Genomic DNA, 18465 nt, shown 5'->3' with positions numbered 1-18465 from the left:
TTGGTGTTAGTTCTCAATCACTTTTGGTCCCACCACAAAACCCTAATCTACATCAAGTATCATCTCTCTCTTGATGAAGATAAGGGTTTGTCCATAATGTATATAACCTTTTTAACTTTTTGTATTATTTGTAATCACATGTAATGTAATCACTTAAAAACAATAATTTGGATTTAATTAGGTTCTTTATAGTTGATAATATTTGAGTTGCTTTGATGTTAAGTTCTCTGCTAGTTTCTTTTTTTTTTTCTTTAATACTATTTTAGGAAACAAACCAATATTTTACTTTTCTTGTTCTTTCGGTAATTTGTTTTTATTATAGATTTTTCAAGATCTCTAAATCAAATTATGATTTAAAGATCTCTCTTAACTCTCACATTCATACTTTAATTTATCATTTATTTTTTGTCGGCCAATAAAACCTTTGAGCAATATATCTCAAACTCTGGTTTTGATTCTGAATATGATTGTTTTATTAATAAAATTTATAATAGACAAAAAAAATATCTAAATATATATTTGATGCAGTATTAGTTATAAATATATTTTTTTTTATATTAAATAATAATATTATTGGGTAAGTTATAATACTAAAAAAACAGCATCATCTTTAATTTTATATAATAATATAGTGTTTATGTCTCTGTCTTCTAGAGATCCTTTTTCATTGTAAGATTAAAAAGTTCATGTTTACATTAAAAAGATCTTTATTTAAAAAGAAAAAAAAGGGATAAAAAAGGGAGGAATATTATAATGACACTGCTCCCAATGATAAGTTCATGGGAAATCTACATGTCCTTGCATACTTAACAAATTATTGCTAAAATCATGCTTGTGAATCAAATAAGACATCTGATTGCTCATCATGATATGCAGGAAAGTAAATCAAAAGAGAAAAAAAATAAAAAAAGAAAAAAGAAAAGAAAAAGAGCACACAATCCCAAGTTAGAGAGAAGCCATTCAATCAGTGCCACACTTTATTCTCTTTTCTCTCTTCTCCATGTGACAATTTTGGTAAGTATTAATATTACATATAATATAGGAAAAATTATGACCTCAAAAATTTCAAAATTTATCAAACAACTAATCTGACATTTGAATTTCTCAAATAGCACTTCATTTTCAATACATCTCATATTTCATTTTCACTTTAGTTTATTCATTTTACAGACATATAATTTTTATTTAATCATTGTTTTTGTATATGCATTTCGGAATTACATAAATTTTTACTTAATATGTTATATTTTTATTTTATATATATATAATATCTTATTTTCTCGTTTAATATTATATATTTTTGCCTAAAAATGGGATCATTCCATTTTTCTTGAAAGATTCTCACAATTTTATTTTTATTTATTTTTTCTAATTTACATTTAATGGCCTATTTCCATATTATATATATATATATATATATATATATAAAGGCAAGAACCCTAACCCTAGGCAATTAAACAAGTTCCTTTCTTCTATGTTTTTACTTTTTACCTTTTCCCTTCCATATAATAGATAAAATAAAATAAAACAAAAGTAATTTGAATTTTAATATAAATAAAAATATTAACTATATTAAAAATAAAATTTAATAAATTTTATTAACATGACATTGAACCAATTGATCCAAACATTGAAACGTTTAACCCGAGATAAGAGATTTGCATGTGTTGTCATACAATGAGGATTTAATAATATTTCTAAAAAAATATGTATATGAATAATAATAATAATAATAATAATAATAATTAGGGAAAATGAATTATAAGTCTGTGAAAGTTTCAAAACATCCCAGACAGACTTTCTAATATTTATCGTCCTCTTTTTTCTGACAGTTTATTTTTTAATTAATGCAATTCACTCTGTCAATTTATTTTATCTTATAACGTGTACTTCTCTGATTAAAATATATAGTTTTCATTTAACATTGCGTGTTTTTATACAACCACAAAAGTTTTTATTTAATTATAGTAACTTTTCACTTAATATTACGTGTTTCCGCTTAAAAAACCAAGAGATATTTCCGTTAACATCAATTACTTTTACTGACAAAAAAACATAAAAGTAAGCTATCAAGAAAAATGAAAAATTTCTTGGAAATACTCAAACTTGATGGGACAATATGTGAATAAGTGAAACTTAGAGGGATTTAACTTTTTATGGTATTTTCAGTAATAATTATTAATGGTATTGCAATTTTCTTCTGATTATTTACTATTAATCACATGTTAATAAAAGGAAAAAAAAATTCAGTGCACCAACCCCAAGAAATGTGCATGTTTATAGTATGATCATGAATTCTAAACATTATGATCTTCCAAATTCTTCGTAATATTTTCAATTGACTTTCTCAGAGAATTTGTACAAAACTTTCCAACATGCACCATTTAATTTCAAAACTTGATAACTTTTTCCTTTTCACACCATGGTTTTTTTTAATTGATTGTGAATCATGTGAATAACGTGAACCTCATATCAAAGTTCTATTATTTTACTATTTATTTATGTTTTTTTGCTCATATGCCCTTCTGAAACTCATAATTACGCAAACTACCCTTGTGAAAGTCACAATTACTAATATTCACTAATGAAAAGCAAGATTTCCCAAGAAATTATATATGGACATGTCTTCATCTTTCTTAATTGAAAAGGATTAGCCACTAATCATGCTCCAATCATCATTAAATCTTCCAAACAGCTTAACAAAAAGGAAGGTTTTCTTTCTCATTGTTTCCTTATTTAAACAGACATAGTGCCCAACTTTTTTTTTCTTTTCTTGGAAAAGACATATTTATAATTTTTTTTTTCTCTTATATATATATATATACGTGTGTGTGTGTGTGCAAGTATATGAGCAGATTGTAGTTTTACAAGGTTTAGCAAATATGTAATTATGCAAAGCTATATAGGTGTTTGTTTCTATAAAACTCAAATTAATTAAAACTTATAAAGTATATTTTAATATATAATGTTTGAATATAGCTAGCTAGTTCAACCCATCAACTTATTTATTATAATAATATGCAACATAAATCATTTATATATAAGGCCAATCTATTGATATTTAAAAAGAAAAAAAATTCCAATTCCTCTAAACATTCTGAAATACTGCTTTTGATTGGTTTAGGGAAAACGTGTTTTTTTGTGTTTTCTCATAAAAAAATTTTACATATGCTTTTTTCAGAGTATTGGAAACATTTATATATCAAAGACTGTTTTCATAAAAAAAATAAAACCCATAAAAAAAAAAGGTAAAACTACACATAAATATTATTGTTGTAAAAACCCCATCCATGCAAATCAAAATAAGATCCATCTATATAACATGTTGATCCAATCTATCAACTTATTTATATATTTCATAATAATTTATAGCACTCACATTATTACTTTTTTTAATAAATATAGATAAATTATATGTTAGGCACGAGCATAAATAAAGAGTGCAAACACAAACTCTACAACACTTGTGCCATCACTCCACACACAAGTTAAGATTTGATTTGTTTTTTTTTAAAAAAACACAAATATTTTACATTTTACACATAGAATCCGATCTCACTCCACGCAAGTTAAGATTTGAATTTTTTCAGAAGAACACAAACACTTTATGCTTTACACATGAAGTCCGATGCTAATAGATCTAATGATAATTGATAAATTTTATTTTATTTTTTTTTAAAAAAAACTTATCTCCATTTCATTCCCTTTGAACCACATAACATTTCATTTCATTTCATTTCATTTCATTTAGGCTGTTCTCTCACTCTCTAGTCCTTTCTTCACCTTCACTTAAACCATAGTTAGATTCATCTATATGTTACAAACCTAACCCATCTCCAAACTCAACCTCCTTTTTTTTTAATTAATTAATTAATTAATAATAGTAATAATAATAATAATAATATTTATATCATTCTCTTCCCCTTATTCTGCTTCTCTCTGTAAAACACACACAAAGACATACATACAAACACAAATCCCAATTAGGCCATGGAAAAAAAACCTTTGAGATGATCATGATTCATGAACCTTTCTTTCATTTTAATGGGTTCTAAAAGTCTAGAGATACATGGTCACCATATATAGATCAAACCAAGAGTGATACCTCCTTCAATCCCTCCATCTTTACCACCTCTTCTCTTCTCTTCTCTTCTCTCTCACCTCCTCCTCTGTTCTTCTTCTTCTTCTTATTCTTCTCTTTTCTAAACTTTTTCTCAACCTTGTTGTTCTTCTTCTTGGTGGTGCTTTGCCATAGCTTGTATAATTAAGCAAGACATGAAGAGAAGGTGTTTGAGCTCACAACCTTTGGGAGATGGTCTTCTTGCTAATGATGAAGGTCTCTCTCTCTCTCTCTCTCTCTCTCTCTCTCTCTCTCTCTCTCTCTGTGTGTGTGTCTCTGTTCTCTAAAATATGACTATATAAAAGTTTATTTTAAATTTTCCTTTGATCAAACCTTACAAAATGCATTCTTAAATGTAACCAAATTCTAAACTTTTGTACTAGTTTCTAATTTCACAACACCAAATAAACTTCTCCTCCTCCTTTTAACCACCCTCTCTCTCTCTCTCTCTCAATCTTCATCATCTTCTTCTTCTTCTTAGAAAATTCAAGCTTTGTTTGTTTGTGTTTTTTTTCTTCTCTTAAACAGTACTGAATTCTAAACTGAATTCGTTGAACCTATAAATTCTTTTGGTGCAGAAGACATCATCAACACAACAACACTCTCCTTCCAACCCATCATCACACAACAACAACAACAACAACAACAACAACATAAACAAGAAGACCAAGAAGAAGACGACGAAGAAGAAGACAACTACTCATCTGAAGCACTATCTTCTCACCACCACCACCACCATCATCATCATCATCAACAACAACAACCATCAATGCTTTCAGACAAAAAACGCCGTCTTTCCCCATCCCAACTTCACGCTCTTGAACAAAGCTTCGACCTTGATAACAAACTCGACCCTGACCGCAAACTCCGTCTCTCTCTCGACCTCTCCCTCCAACCCCGCCAAGTCGCCGTCTGGTTCCAAAACCGCCGCGCCCGCTTCAAAACCAAACAACTCGAACGCGACTTCTCCTCTCTCCGCTCCTCCTACAACTCTCTCCAACTCCAACTCGACTCTCTCCGCCACCAAAACCATCTCCTCCTCTCCGACGTACGTACAATAAACTACTACTACTCTTCTTTTCTCTCTCTCTCTCTCTCTCTCTATATATATATATATATATATATAATTATATTGAAGCCATGCATGCATGCAGATAAAAGAGCTCAAGAGAAAGCTTGAAGAGAAGCAAACAACGTCCAAAGGAGGAGGAGGAGGAGGAGGTGGAGGATCGTCGGACAGTGATTCTAGTGCAATAATGAATGAGAAACAAAAGAGTGAAGATCAGATAAAGAAAGGGAATGAGAATGAGGATCAAGTTGTGAGATTTGCGGAGGAGGAGGAGGAGATGGAAGAACCTTGTAGTAGTTTCTTCAACGATGAACAACCACCCAGTCTTCTTAGCTGGTATTGCTCTGATTGGTGTTGATGATAATAATATTGTGAATGTTCAGGGGGTTTTCTGCAAAAATTTAAGAAATAAAACAAAAGTTTTGTAAAATATAGAGTTGTGCAGGGGCTTTTCCTTAATTTTCTTTAAAATAAGTACCTTCTTTTTCTCTTTTTTTTTTCCCTCTAGAGTTTTATTATGTATAGCTTTTATTTAATTATTATTATCATGAGATAGGAATAAGATCAATGCTGGGGGTAATTGTTTTATTCTTTTTATTTATTTATTTAATTATCTAATTTCTAGTTATTATTATTATTATTATTTGTGTTGATGATAAGTGGTTGGGAAATGGGTTCACGTGGCCACGCGTGGGTGATGTCCAGGGTTTGATATATATATATATATATAAATAAATGTATAATATAATATTATATATTATTATTTAATATTTATTCATGAAATGGGATGGGTGTTGTTTGAGGGTGGTTTTGACATTTAGTCCCTAACATTCTGATAATTGTGTTTGTTGAACTTTGAGGGACGTGAAAATAACACTATTTGATAACCGAGATTTTTGTCTGACAGATTTACTAAACACCGACTTCAAAGTCAATTTGTTGTTCTGCATTTCAAACCAGTCCTTTTCTTTTTTTCTTTTTTTTTTCCAATGTACTTATCTTTTAGTTCTTGCTAAAATTTCTTGGAAGGAGCTTTTATTAATTTTGCACTAATAATTTACAAAATAAACGACTTGTAAGTACCTGGAAAACTTGAACATAATCAAGATGACCCTTAAAAGAAAAACAAAATTCAAATATCTTGTATATTTTTGGTAATTTAAACTTTTTATAAAAATTAATTATATTTTTATAAAATTATATCTTTTATTTATTTGGATCGGATGCAAATGATAGAATTAATAATAGTTTTAAAAATTCTGATTTTATTGATATTTATTTTATATTTCAAAATAAAAATTAACAATAAAATTATCTTCATTTCTCTTTCATTAATGCGACACTTCATGACAAATAAATCTCAAGACATCTTTCACTCGTTCTCATGGTTGTCATTGTCAAATATAAATAAAATCATAAATTCAAATTTAATATCAAGATATCATGGTTGTCTAAATATAGTCTCTCTCTCTCTTATATTATATAAATTGTTTATAAGATATATATATTATTATTATTATAAGGTTGAATTTACTTTGCTATAACAAGTCATGGATGGTACTCAAATAGAAAAAAAGAGGTTCATTAGAATCCTTTAACTATTTTAATTTTATATATTTTTAGAGTGTTGTTTGTAAGAGAATAAAAATTTTCTCATTTTTTTTTAAAAAAATTTCTTTCAGTCACATAATCAAGATTTTTCCAAATAATTCATATGTTGAAAACAAAACTAGTAAAATATAATATTATTATAATTTTATATAATTTTTTCTATCACCCAAGTTTCATTAACATACAACAACAACAAAGTAAGATTTAAATAATAGATCTTTGGAATATTAAAATATTACTCTTACTAAACCCATCACTATCCATGTTTAAATAACACAAAACAAACATCACCCATAAATTTTTTTCACTTAATAAAAAAAATATTTTAAAATTGGATCATGATAAGGATTGAAAAATAAGGTGATATTGCAACTTTTTTATTTCAACCTTTTTTTTATGCATTAAATTACTCCACCACAACAACCATCCCAAGTGTAACGTCATGAATGAGTCTCTCATTCACACAAAGATATAAATATGAACACAGCCCTTATTTCAACAAATTATTAATAAATTTGTACCTTTAGATAATAAATTAATAATATAACATATCTATATTAATATAGTAATGAAACTAGAGTGGTCACAGAGGATTCTCTCCATAATCAACTTTATAAATAATCCCATGATTCTCTCACTTAAATAATTCAATGAGGTTTGGAAATTGCACCTTGTAGCGGTTTGCTTGTCCAGTGGTTTTTCTTGGTTGTTTCATTCTTATTATTATTATTATTTTTAATTCTAATTCTTCTCCTTTTTTCTAATCAAATAGTATAGACATTCATCTTGGGTGTGTTGCATCACTAACCAAATGATTTTTACTTATTGCTTATTATGGTATTGTTTTAGATTACCAAATAAAGATGATGATGTTCAGAGTTTGGTGCAACTTAATACAAATGATTAGGTGTTTAAAATAGGTGTTTAAAATAAAATAAATGCATGTATATACTAGGTATTTTCTTCGGTTTCGTATCGGAGTTTTTAAAATTTTGTGAGAAGTTTTGATGCAATATCATATATAAAATAATATAATTAAACAACTTCTACTATGAAAACTATTTTATGACTTATATTTTAAAAGTTTTATGGACATTTATTGCATAAATAATTAAATTAATATTTTTTAATTATTAATATTATAAGTAATATAAATAAAAACTTAAATGTTATAAAAAAATAAAATTATTTCTTAAAACGCTCTCGGAGTAAATTATACATCCATTTTAATAGTATGTATAGATATTTGAGTGCAGAGGTGAGATTTTTATTATTTAAATTTATGACCATTAATAATTATTAAAGTTTAATCTTAAGGTATGTTTTGTTATTTATACATGTTATTCATTTGAAAAGTAAGGTAACAAAAAAGTTTCACCTGAGATTAACAAAAGCTGGTATATAAAAATTATTTTTTCAAACATAAAGAAAAATGAAGAATCTTAATACAATGGTAATAAATAATATGGTTCATGAAATTGAAACTTTTTACCCCAAAGAAAAAATAAAAAAAAAATTAGCAGAGAATATCACACATTAAAAGAAGAGCCCATGATTGGGTCTGTGTCACACTGGCTTTGCAGCTTTTCTAATTATTCTTTTTTCTAAGGGATTAAATTGCAAAAACGCACCAAAACTCTCCACAGACCACCAGCAATAAAAATAAATAAATAATGTATAAATGATAATAAATAATAAATAATAATAATAATAATAAAATATAAATGAAGAAATAGGCAATCTCGTCTTTATCTGTATCTCATGTCACTCTCTAGCTCAGGCTTTTGGTGGTCCTGATTCAGTTTTTTTCTTTTGGAGGGGCTTGTTTGCATATTTTTGGCGTTTTTTGGCCGGCAATCTATGTGTTCGCACATGGATTACACACGTGCTTTTCATACCTTCCCACCAATCACAATATTCTCATTTTTTAAATTAATTAATTTTATTTTTCCTCTTTAGTTTTCCGAGGCATTCCAAAATTTAAATTACCTTTGGATTCAACCTTTTCTATTCTTCAAAGAGCTTAATTCATGAAAAATACACTTATATATATATATAGGACCATTTTTCTATAGACGTCCATTGTCAACCATTGGATTTTGATCCAACTGGTAATATTGATGAACAATAGGTATCACAGTAATTATTGTTTGAAACAGTAATTACTATTCATAAATGTCGACTGTTGGGATCATGATTCAACGACTGATAATTAAACATTTATAGAAACAGTAATTAATATTCATAAATGTCGACTGTTAGATTATGATTCAACGACTGATAATTAAACATCTATAGAATTCTTATCTATGAACGTCCATAGAAGATGTATTGTCATATATATATATATATATATATACATATATATAATCCCTTAGGCCATCTCCAATCATGACCCCAAATCCCAAATTTGGGGGTGGGGGGTGTGGGAATTCGGGGTCCAACTATTGTGATCCCAAATTTGGGGTCCCACATATTTTATATTTTTTTATTCAATGTTTTTATTTATTTTTATTATTGTAATTAATAAAAATTATTGTGTTTATTAATTATTTATCAAACTAATTAAAAAATTTATAAATAAATTAAATCATAAATTAAAGATTACTTTAAATAATTTTTATTAGTAATATATTACATTGTAAATAATATTTAATTAAATCATTGTTGAAAATAATTAATTTCAAGTATTTTGTTGTTGAATAGTAATAATAATAATAATAATAAAATGAGATTGTAAAAGAATATATGTTTTTTTGGGGGTAAAATTTGGGATTGTAGTTAGAGTATAATTTATTATGAAAGAAAACCAAATTTAGGGATTTGGAAAGTAAAAATTTGGGGTCATGGAGTTGAAGATGACCTAGAGTTAATATTCTTCAAAAATTGATGATAGCTATTAGAGATGATCTATAGTTTTAATTTATAAAGAAAAAAATTGTACAACATTACTATTTTACTAAACATTATTACTGTCAAAAACTGCTTAACACCGTTTGATCGGTACACAAACTATGATAGCCATTAGATTTACATCTAATTTAAATGTGATTTATTCTTAAAATTTTAAATATAAGAACATTTTTAGAGAGTCAAGCTTGAGTTAATGTTTGTTTTCCAAAAAATGTTTGAATGGTGGGTCAAGCTTACTTCTAAGTGATTGTTTGATTAGTCCATTTCATCTTGATATTAGGGTGAAGTTTATGTTTTGTTTCCCTATAAAGTTGTTAACCAATGTTTATACACTTGTAATTGCAAGCATATGACTTTGAGTGGTGAAATGTAAAGCTGCAAATTTTCTAGCCATAATTTATATGTATATACAAAGACCATTGTTTACATTTTTCATAATCAACTGCATTTTGTGAACAAACAATCAACTCTCAATGCATGTTTCAAAATATTCTCCACAAAAATGTGTTCATTTGTGTTCAAGTTCAGTGAATTCAAGCCATTAATTTAACAAATTCAATGACGAATCCCAAATAGATGTGATGTGCTTATTTTCTACTTTTTAGGACAATAGGAAAAGCTTTTTTTTTTTTTTTCTAAAAAAAATTAATTCTAATTCTTCAAATTAAACTCATTGTGTTATAGTCCCTTCATCTCATTTAAGTGTCTTAAAAAATAGTTTAGATTAAAATTTTCATCAACATTTAACAACTTTTTCCATTTGACCCTTTTTTTTTCCTATCCACTAAAATTATGCATTTAAAATAATATTTTTTTAAATATGTTAACAAAATTAAGTTTGAAAATTAACTTTTAATTAGAGGTATGTGAACATATTAATTATTTGAAATACAAAAAAACTTATAAATTAGCTAGGGTTGTAAATGAACCAATGCATTTGTTAAAACTTGAAAGCTCAGCTCATCTCGTTTATTAAAGCTCATAAAAAGTAAACAAATCAAGTTTGGACACCACCAAACTCAACTTCTAAAAACTTGTGAACAATTTATTTATAGTATCATTAAAAACTCGCTTACAAAAATTGTTAAAATGCTCATTTATAGTATCATTAACAAATTTATTTATAAAATCAATAATAGAATTGTTTATATATCATGAACAATATTTATAAAAATTTTTTTATAACAATATATTAACACCGTCATCTATGAGATCATTAATAAAAATGTATTACAAAAATATTACACTAATTTTTAAGTATAAACTTTAAAAAAATCAGATTAATTTATAATTTTTATTATAAAAAAATTAAAATATTAATTTTAAAATAATATTTTTTTTAATAATAATTATGATAATTTATGAAAAAAAAATGATCAATTTTTATCAAACAAACGAGTTAAATCTGAGAACTTACTATTTACAAAGCTTGACGTAGGCTCGAGCTCGACTCGGCTCATTTTATTTACAACCCTAAAATTAGCATGTAGACACAAGAAAGATACTCTAGCTGAGACTTAGGTGGAAAATTCAAATGGTGAAGCCAAGTCTAGTATTCAGTGTCTTAATGCAAAGAATGCACCAATTTGCACATTTTCTAAAGTAGTGGGCCTAGGTGCATTGAATTAGAAGAAGTGCCTGCAAAGTCCCAATCCATGACTAGCATAGTGTCGTCTGTCATTAATTTAATGAAAGAAAGAGACTTGCTCACGTCCTGCCCTCTTTATAGCCCCTATAAAGCCACTTATTAAAACAAAGGACATAGGTCTAGGGTCTAGGCAGACTTCCTGTCACCTCAGCTAATTTGGCATACAATCAAGATGCTATAATAATAAACATTATATATTATTATACAAATTATAAGCCAAACTTTTGCTACCACATTAAACCACTGCCTTAACTTTATTTATCATCAAATAATCAACAAACAACCAGTGAAAATAAAATTCCCAGACTTACATATTTGATTAAAGCTATGAGTTTGGTGACCATAACTAAAGTCAGATTTTAGAGAATTATATACAAATTAAGAAAAAGGAATATTATGATAAAATCTCTTTTTCATGAATTTTCAACCATTTTTCCTCTTTCCCTTGAAAATATTCAGAGTGATAGATCATTAGATGAGGTTATCACTATCATTCTCACCTAGCATAGACAAAAAGGCACTTGCCAGCATGCACTATACACAGAGACAACACAAGATTGAGTATGTTTAATAGAGTTAGCAGTTCTTACCTTGCAGAGAAGAAACCACTTGCAGGCTGTTTTATTAGGCTGGGCTGGTGTTGTACACCCATCACAAGCAGTTACCTTTCCTTTCTTCCACACAAGATAGTGACATTCACATCCTCAGGTCCACAACAAACCACGTGGCACACACTGCATAATCTGCTGTGTTGGGGGGACAACACAATGCAGCGCTATTCGATCTCCGTCCAACAATCTCTATCAAGAAATCTACATGTCTTCAGCCTTGACTTGCATGCACCTGACACATTACATAAACTGTGAACAGAAGACCAGAAGGAAAGAGAAAGCAAATGCTAAAGATAACAATGGCAACAACAAGATACTTCTGGTGATGCCTGACATGCCATATCAATTGCAGGTAGGAGGGTGTCCAACTTCATATGAAGATGACAGCAACCTAACCATAACCATACGCATTGCATGCATCAGTACTAAATCACTTTATTTCATTTGTATCACTAGGGGGACCATAGAATTATAAGCATGCATGACAGTGCCCCTGTTGTTCATTAACAGATGCTATGATGTGAAGATTGCCATCACAGTCATCAATTGTCCTGGTTAATGGGGATGCTTACCACATCCTTCCACGTTACGAGAACTCATTCATTGATTGATCTGAGCTTCTCAAGGATTAATTGTTCTTGCCTGGCATCTGTATGTATGTCAAGAAATCCAAAAAATAACAATCTTATAAAACATGTTAAGACATGCAAGTCTAGAGGATACACTCCTGATCTGGATTGTCTGTGAAGTTGGAATGTAAAGCATTCCCAACAGTGTCCACAATGGCAGATGTTGTCATTGACGATTCGATGCATAAGATTGCAGCAATTGCATCAAGCCTGGTGACCTCATCTCGGAACATTAGTCTTGCATGGGCTATGAGAAAACAGATAACAGTTTATAATAACAAAAATATAATATTGTTTGTTGGCATAAAGAAATCTATAGCATACCTTGGGCTAAACGGATCAAACTCTCAAGCATGCGAACAGTAATTCTGGCTGCATAAAAAGAGTAACCTCATAGAGTATGTACATTTTGTTCAGAAACAGCATAATAGTTACTGACCAGCATTTTGTGTCCCTGATCTTCGTTGGAGTTGATAATAACGTGAAATAACTTGTTCTGATTCCTCGGTCAGGACCGGTTTGAAAACGTTGTTTAACATAGTAGATATACCTGAAGGATATCAAAATTTTTTTATAATAATCAGTAGTAAGAATATGCTGTAGATCAACACAGCAGGAAAAAAAGAAGCATTTCTCTGCAAGTAGCAGTGTAAGTCCTTAAAATTTACAACATCTTTATTCACAAAATCTGATCAACTCCAACCCATTTAACAGTGACAAAATGAGATTAACATATCAACACATTATTATCTGCAGAAGTCAAAAGAGCTACAGAGCCAGAATTGCTTCACCACAACACTAACCCAATTCCGACTTGCATGTATTACACCACTCAAACAATCAACATCTAGTGATATCAATGACACATAAGGGCATTTTAGGCTAAACACAAACTTTCAACCAAGAACAAGAGTCAATGTCATTCACTAAGTATTTGAAAGATCATAAAATGCGATCATATCACACAATATCTTTGTTCTTTATAGCATCTGCCAAACCTATTGTTAGCGATAGGGTTGATTCAACAACTCATTCAGATTCACGAAGCTCCAGCAAAACCTCTTTTTATTAATCAAAAGCTATCAAACATCTATAAATGTATAGGCACATGCCTAAAGACTAGAAAATTCAAACTCCCATCCTCCTAAGCTAACAGAAGAATACAGCGTGATATGAGAAAGACACGATAGCTTTACTTAAAAAACAAAACAATAATACGAAGCTTCAAAACGCCTAAAAGTTAGCAGTACGATACACAAGATGAGATTTCATAAATGACAACTTCAAAGCATTAACCTTTAATCCTTATTCTTCAATCGAATTATATGTCCCAGACCAGAAATTGACAGAAATTTTGGAGTAAACCAAGAAGGAATATCATTACAGCTCAATTTGGAATATTAATTGAAAAAAAAAGAGCTGACATTCAACTGTATAATAATTTATTCAAATCATACGATTAATGTCTTGAACGTGGAGGCAGGGAATTTATGGATTTTAATATGGACCAGTTTTACATAATATAGTTCGAACAAGACCGTCAGCCATGTATGGCCTCTTTATACCCATCTGAACGTCTCATTTTCAATCCGAAAGAGTCACAATCATTGTTATCTATCCTGATACACACATGATTTATCATATAATCCCTCCATGCTTGACTAAGCCTAGGGGCTTGCACCAAAGCAGAGTTGGCAGTTGAGCAATCACATCATATAGCTCATTTCTTATTTCGTGGTGTAGAGTATGTATGTCAACATCAATGGAATTGCACCTTTAACTGTTGCTAAACCCAAAAGATGATTTATCCCCAACAGGATTCATGGGGGATTACATATGGAGGTTAAGAAACTTATGCGCTACCAATGTTGGATAGGCTATCTATGGTTGTGGTTGTGTGTGTGTGTGTGTGTGTGAGAGAGAGAGAGAGAGAGAGAGATGAGAAATAATACAAGTATACCTTCTGAGCATAGGAAGTGACCAGACCTCCCCTAAGTCCTCATCACTATTACCTCTCCTTGGTTCTCCTTTCTGGAAGTTAAAAATAAAGAAAGAAGCTCGATGATAGTCAAACATTTCTTTCTCCTAGTAACATGGGCTCAAAAATGTAACCAACATGCCTAAGTAACATGGCCAGCCAATCAAGTCAATCATAAATGAAAACGTAATTTACCTCAGCTAGAATATGAGATGAAACAATGGCATCCCATTCAGGGTTCTTTGTATCCAAGAGTACAAGGACAATGTCGAATCTGCTCAACAACGGTCCTGATAATGTTGTATTGACAGATAAAGCTGAAAGTATGAAATTTGAGCAGATAACAACATTAATTAGTCAATAACTCAATTTTAAACAATAAATGGCTGGGTGTGTTATTGTTAGCAGCAAGCATAATCATGAAGAACTACGATTTCAGTAAAGGGTCTAAAGTTGACCATACTTTGACTTAATTAATATGAAGTAAACTAAGTGTTATAAGATTAAAATTATTCTTTAGCTAATGATAGATTTTTATTGATACTAATAATTCTTAAAGTTAATTACTTACTATAATATCTTAAATTAAATCTTGGAAAAAGTGATGGATAACCCTAATCCAAATTGGAGTGTTTTGCTGGAGATGGTGGGATAACCAGGATATTCCCCCAACCAAAGGTAATACAATATGTGACGAAGATTAAGGAGGTAAGACGTCAAGACGTCATTTAATAAAATAACACATAACATCAAGAAATCAGCTAGATACAATGAAAAATAACTTCTTGTTTCTTAACTAAACCGTCATGTGTAAAGCATGAAGCAGCAAAAATAAATAAATAAAAAACTTAAATTTTAAATCAACTATTAAGAGATAAGTTATATCTAGTTAATGAGAAGTCATAAAACTCTGTTAGAAGAGGTCAAATTGTTGTTCATATAAGCTAAAGACACTAAGCCACCACGTTTACACCACATGTATTAGTTACTTTAGATTTAAAATATCTGCATATTGTACATCTTAGTCCTTGGCTCTTAATGCTTAAAATTGTTGAGTTTGAATATATTAGTTCCAACAACTAGGATTCTAAGTCATTATTGAATTTTCAAGAGAACTATAGAGCAAACCTTAAAAATATCAATGCAAAAGTCACAAAAAGAACCATACAACATGATCAGAATTATCAGAAACAATGTTTCTTTTCTAAATTAAAAAAAAGTGAAAGGGAGAAGATGAATTACATTGATTCGGATCATATTGTCCTTTAGGATTAGTTGCACCAAAGACAATTGTCCTTGTACTTAAAGTTGTCACAAGGCCAGCCTGAACAAGAAAAGTAATGGTCATAATTTCCATTAAGCTATAAATTTTGTTGACACCAAACTACAAGGGTAAAAGTGAGAATACAACATAGCATGCACAAATCTCTTTTTGCCCCCTTTTTTTTAATAAATCAACCAATTATATTTATTAAGCTCAACATACAAAAACATTGGTTAACCGTTAACCCAATTCCCAAGGGTATTATGACATCCATTCCCTATGCCCACCACCCATCATCATAAAAGAAATTACAACAAAACACAAAAAAACAAAAGAACACCATCATCAGACCATTATTTAATATTCTCAGGTTGTTCATCCACCAATTACCACCTTTCCAAATCAGCCAATAGCTTTTCCATAGACTGTTAAAAACAGCCTTCACTCCCCGTTACTTCAATATCAACTCCAAGAAGCTCATTCAATATCAAACCATCTCTTATGTATTTGTTATCTACCCCATAAACCATTTTAGCAGGAATCTTCCACTGCCTTCTTTCTCATTGGAAAATTGATTTAAGTGCTTGGGAACCACAATTTCCCTAATCTGCCTAAACACTTCCTCAACATTAACACATTTTTCCTGAAAGATCAAGCAATTTCTAGCTTTCCAAATTGTATACACACTAGCCACCATTTCAGTCCTTCTTACCCTTGCTAATAAAGATTTCCCTATAGCTTTCCGAGTAAACCAACTGATTTCTCGTTTCTATGAAAATTGTCTCCTCGACACATTGACAGCATATAATACATTCTTCCAAACTGAACTTGAGAATGGGCAATCAAAGAATAAATATTCAACATGTTCACTAGCTGAATTACACAACACACATACATCTGAGTCAATCACCTTCCACTTCATCAGTTTGTCTTTTGTGAGCAGCCTATTTTGCAGTGCAAGCCATAGAACAAACAAGTGTCTGGGTAAATTTGTTAATGATCACACCAATTTTGTCCAACTTACATTTATGTAAGATTGAATTAAACAATTCAACACCCTCTTAGTGTTATACTTCTCATTCTTTTCCACTTTCCATGTTATACAATCCAACTTATTTCCATTGACTTCATAATATTCATAAAGAAAATCATTGATTCTTGCCATTATAGGATTCCATCTAGCCGGTATTTGCCAGCCATCATTATTCCAGTATTTACAAACAACTGCATGTTTGTCCATGTAAGGCTCATGAAAATTAACATCAGGGAATAGATCAATTATAGAGGACCCATTACACCATGGATCAAACCAAAAGGAGAATTTTTTCCCATTTCCAAGCTTATAACTGACTAATGGTTTTGCAATCTTTCTCAGCTTGAGCAAATTCATCCAGTTCCAGCTGCTATCAGTTGGTTTAGTAATCCCCAAAAGCTCAGTTTCTTCAATTTGACAGTGTTCACCCAGTAGCCCAAAGTGTTGGTTTTACTTGAATTATCTCCCATTTGTGTTTGATTTGTGCTGTATAATTCCAGAGTTTCAAAGGTTTCACACCTAAGCCTCCTGTTGTTTTCTTCTGACAAACCAAATCCCATACTACTAAGCCCCTTATGGTAATTTCCTTAGATCCATGCCACAAAAAATTTCTGCATATCCTTTCTACTTCAGAAATAACCACCTTTGGTAGTATAAACACAGAGCACCAGTAGATATTCAAACTTGTTCAACTGAATTAATCTACTGTAGTCTTCTTGCATATGACAATGTCTTTGCAGTCCAAGATGAAATTCGGGCAGTAATTTTGGAGATTAAAACTTGGCAATGTTCCTTAGTCAACTTTGTAGAAATTAGAAGGATGCCTAGATATTTAACAGGCAGTGAACCTTCCTCAAAACCTAGTGTTTGAATGATATACTGTTTTTCACTCTGTTCCACACCAGAGAAATAAACTGCACTCTTTTGTAAATTTGGCCTTAAACCTAAAACATCTTGGAAGTGCTTGAGAGTTGAACTAATCATTCCAACGGAATTCCTGTCTCCATTTGCAAAAAACAAACAAATCATCAACAAAACACAGATGATTTAACTTGAGTTGCTTACAGTCTCAGTGGAATTTAAAGCCATTCAAGGTCATCTGGTTGAGATTTCGAGTCAAATACTCCATGCATAGGACAAACAATAGTGTGGATATAGGATCCCCCTGTCGGAGACCCACTTTCCCTGAAAAGAATCCCTCTATCTGCCCATTTATCATAATTGAAAACATGCAAGACCTGACAGATTTCATTACTAGTTTGATGAAGTGCTTTGGAAATTTCAGTGACAGCATCACCTCTTCTAGGAAATCCCATGACACGTAATCATAAGCTTTTTGTAAATCAATCTTCATTGCACAACACCCGAAATTTTCCTTATGATACCCCCTGAGTAAATCATGAGCTAACAGAATGTTATCCGAAATTAGTCTTCCTGGTATAAACACAGATTGATTCAGATGCACAATGTCACCCAATATGCTTTTTAGTCTTTCTGCAAGGATCTTAGTTATCACTTTGTAGATTACATTGCAACATGAGATTGGCCTAAAATCTGTGATCTTTTGTGGTGTAATCACTTTTGGAATG

At 30.3% G+C, this 18465-nt stretch overlaps 1 protein-coding gene and 1 long non-coding RNA gene across 3 annotated transcripts; one reads left to right on the top strand and one right to left on the bottom strand.

Annotated features, from left to right (window-relative positions):
- Positions 1-3930: 3930 nt before the first annotated feature.
- On the top strand, positions 3931-5777 carry LOC120262947 (homeobox-leucine zipper protein HOX4-like). Of its 2 annotated transcripts, none has more exons than XM_039270867.1 (3): positions 3931-4336; positions 4702-5168; positions 5275-5777. In XM_039270867.1, the coding sequence occupies exons 1-3, from the start codon at positions 4276-4278 to the stop codon at positions 5545-5547; spliced, it is 801 nt and encodes a 266-aa protein (XP_039126801.1). In that variant the 5' UTR covers positions 3931-4275; the 3' UTR covers positions 5548-5777. The 2 variants fall into 2 exon arrangements, with proteins under 2 accessions (XP_039126801.1, XP_039126800.1); XM_039270866.1 differs by having other exon boundaries at positions 4699-5168.
- A 5877-nt stretch (positions 5778-11654) lies between these two features.
- LOC120263313 lies at positions 11655-15904 on the bottom strand. Its single transcript, XR_005537050.1, has 8 exons — positions 15822-15904; positions 14775-14896; positions 14562-14632; positions 13041-13151; positions 12926-12973; positions 12696-12848; positions 12545-12621; positions 11655-12204 (listed from the first exon to the last, which is right to left on the bottom strand). It is a non-coding gene; the product is annotated as an uncharacterized LOC120263313 (long non-coding RNA).
- Between the last annotated feature and the right edge of the window lie 2561 nt (positions 15905-18465).

The sequence above is a fragment of the Dioscorea cayenensis genome, chromosome 6 (assembly GCF_009730915.1).
Source record: "Dioscorea cayenensis subsp. rotundata cultivar TDr96_F1 chromosome 6, TDr96_F1_v2_PseudoChromosome.rev07_lg8_w22 25.fasta, whole genome shotgun sequence".
Taxonomy (NCBI): Eukaryota; Viridiplantae; Streptophyta; class Magnoliopsida; order Dioscoreales; family Dioscoreaceae; genus Dioscorea; species Dioscorea cayenensis.
Note: the sequence above shows the minus strand (reverse complement) of the source record. Positions and strands in the feature narration are given on the sequence as shown.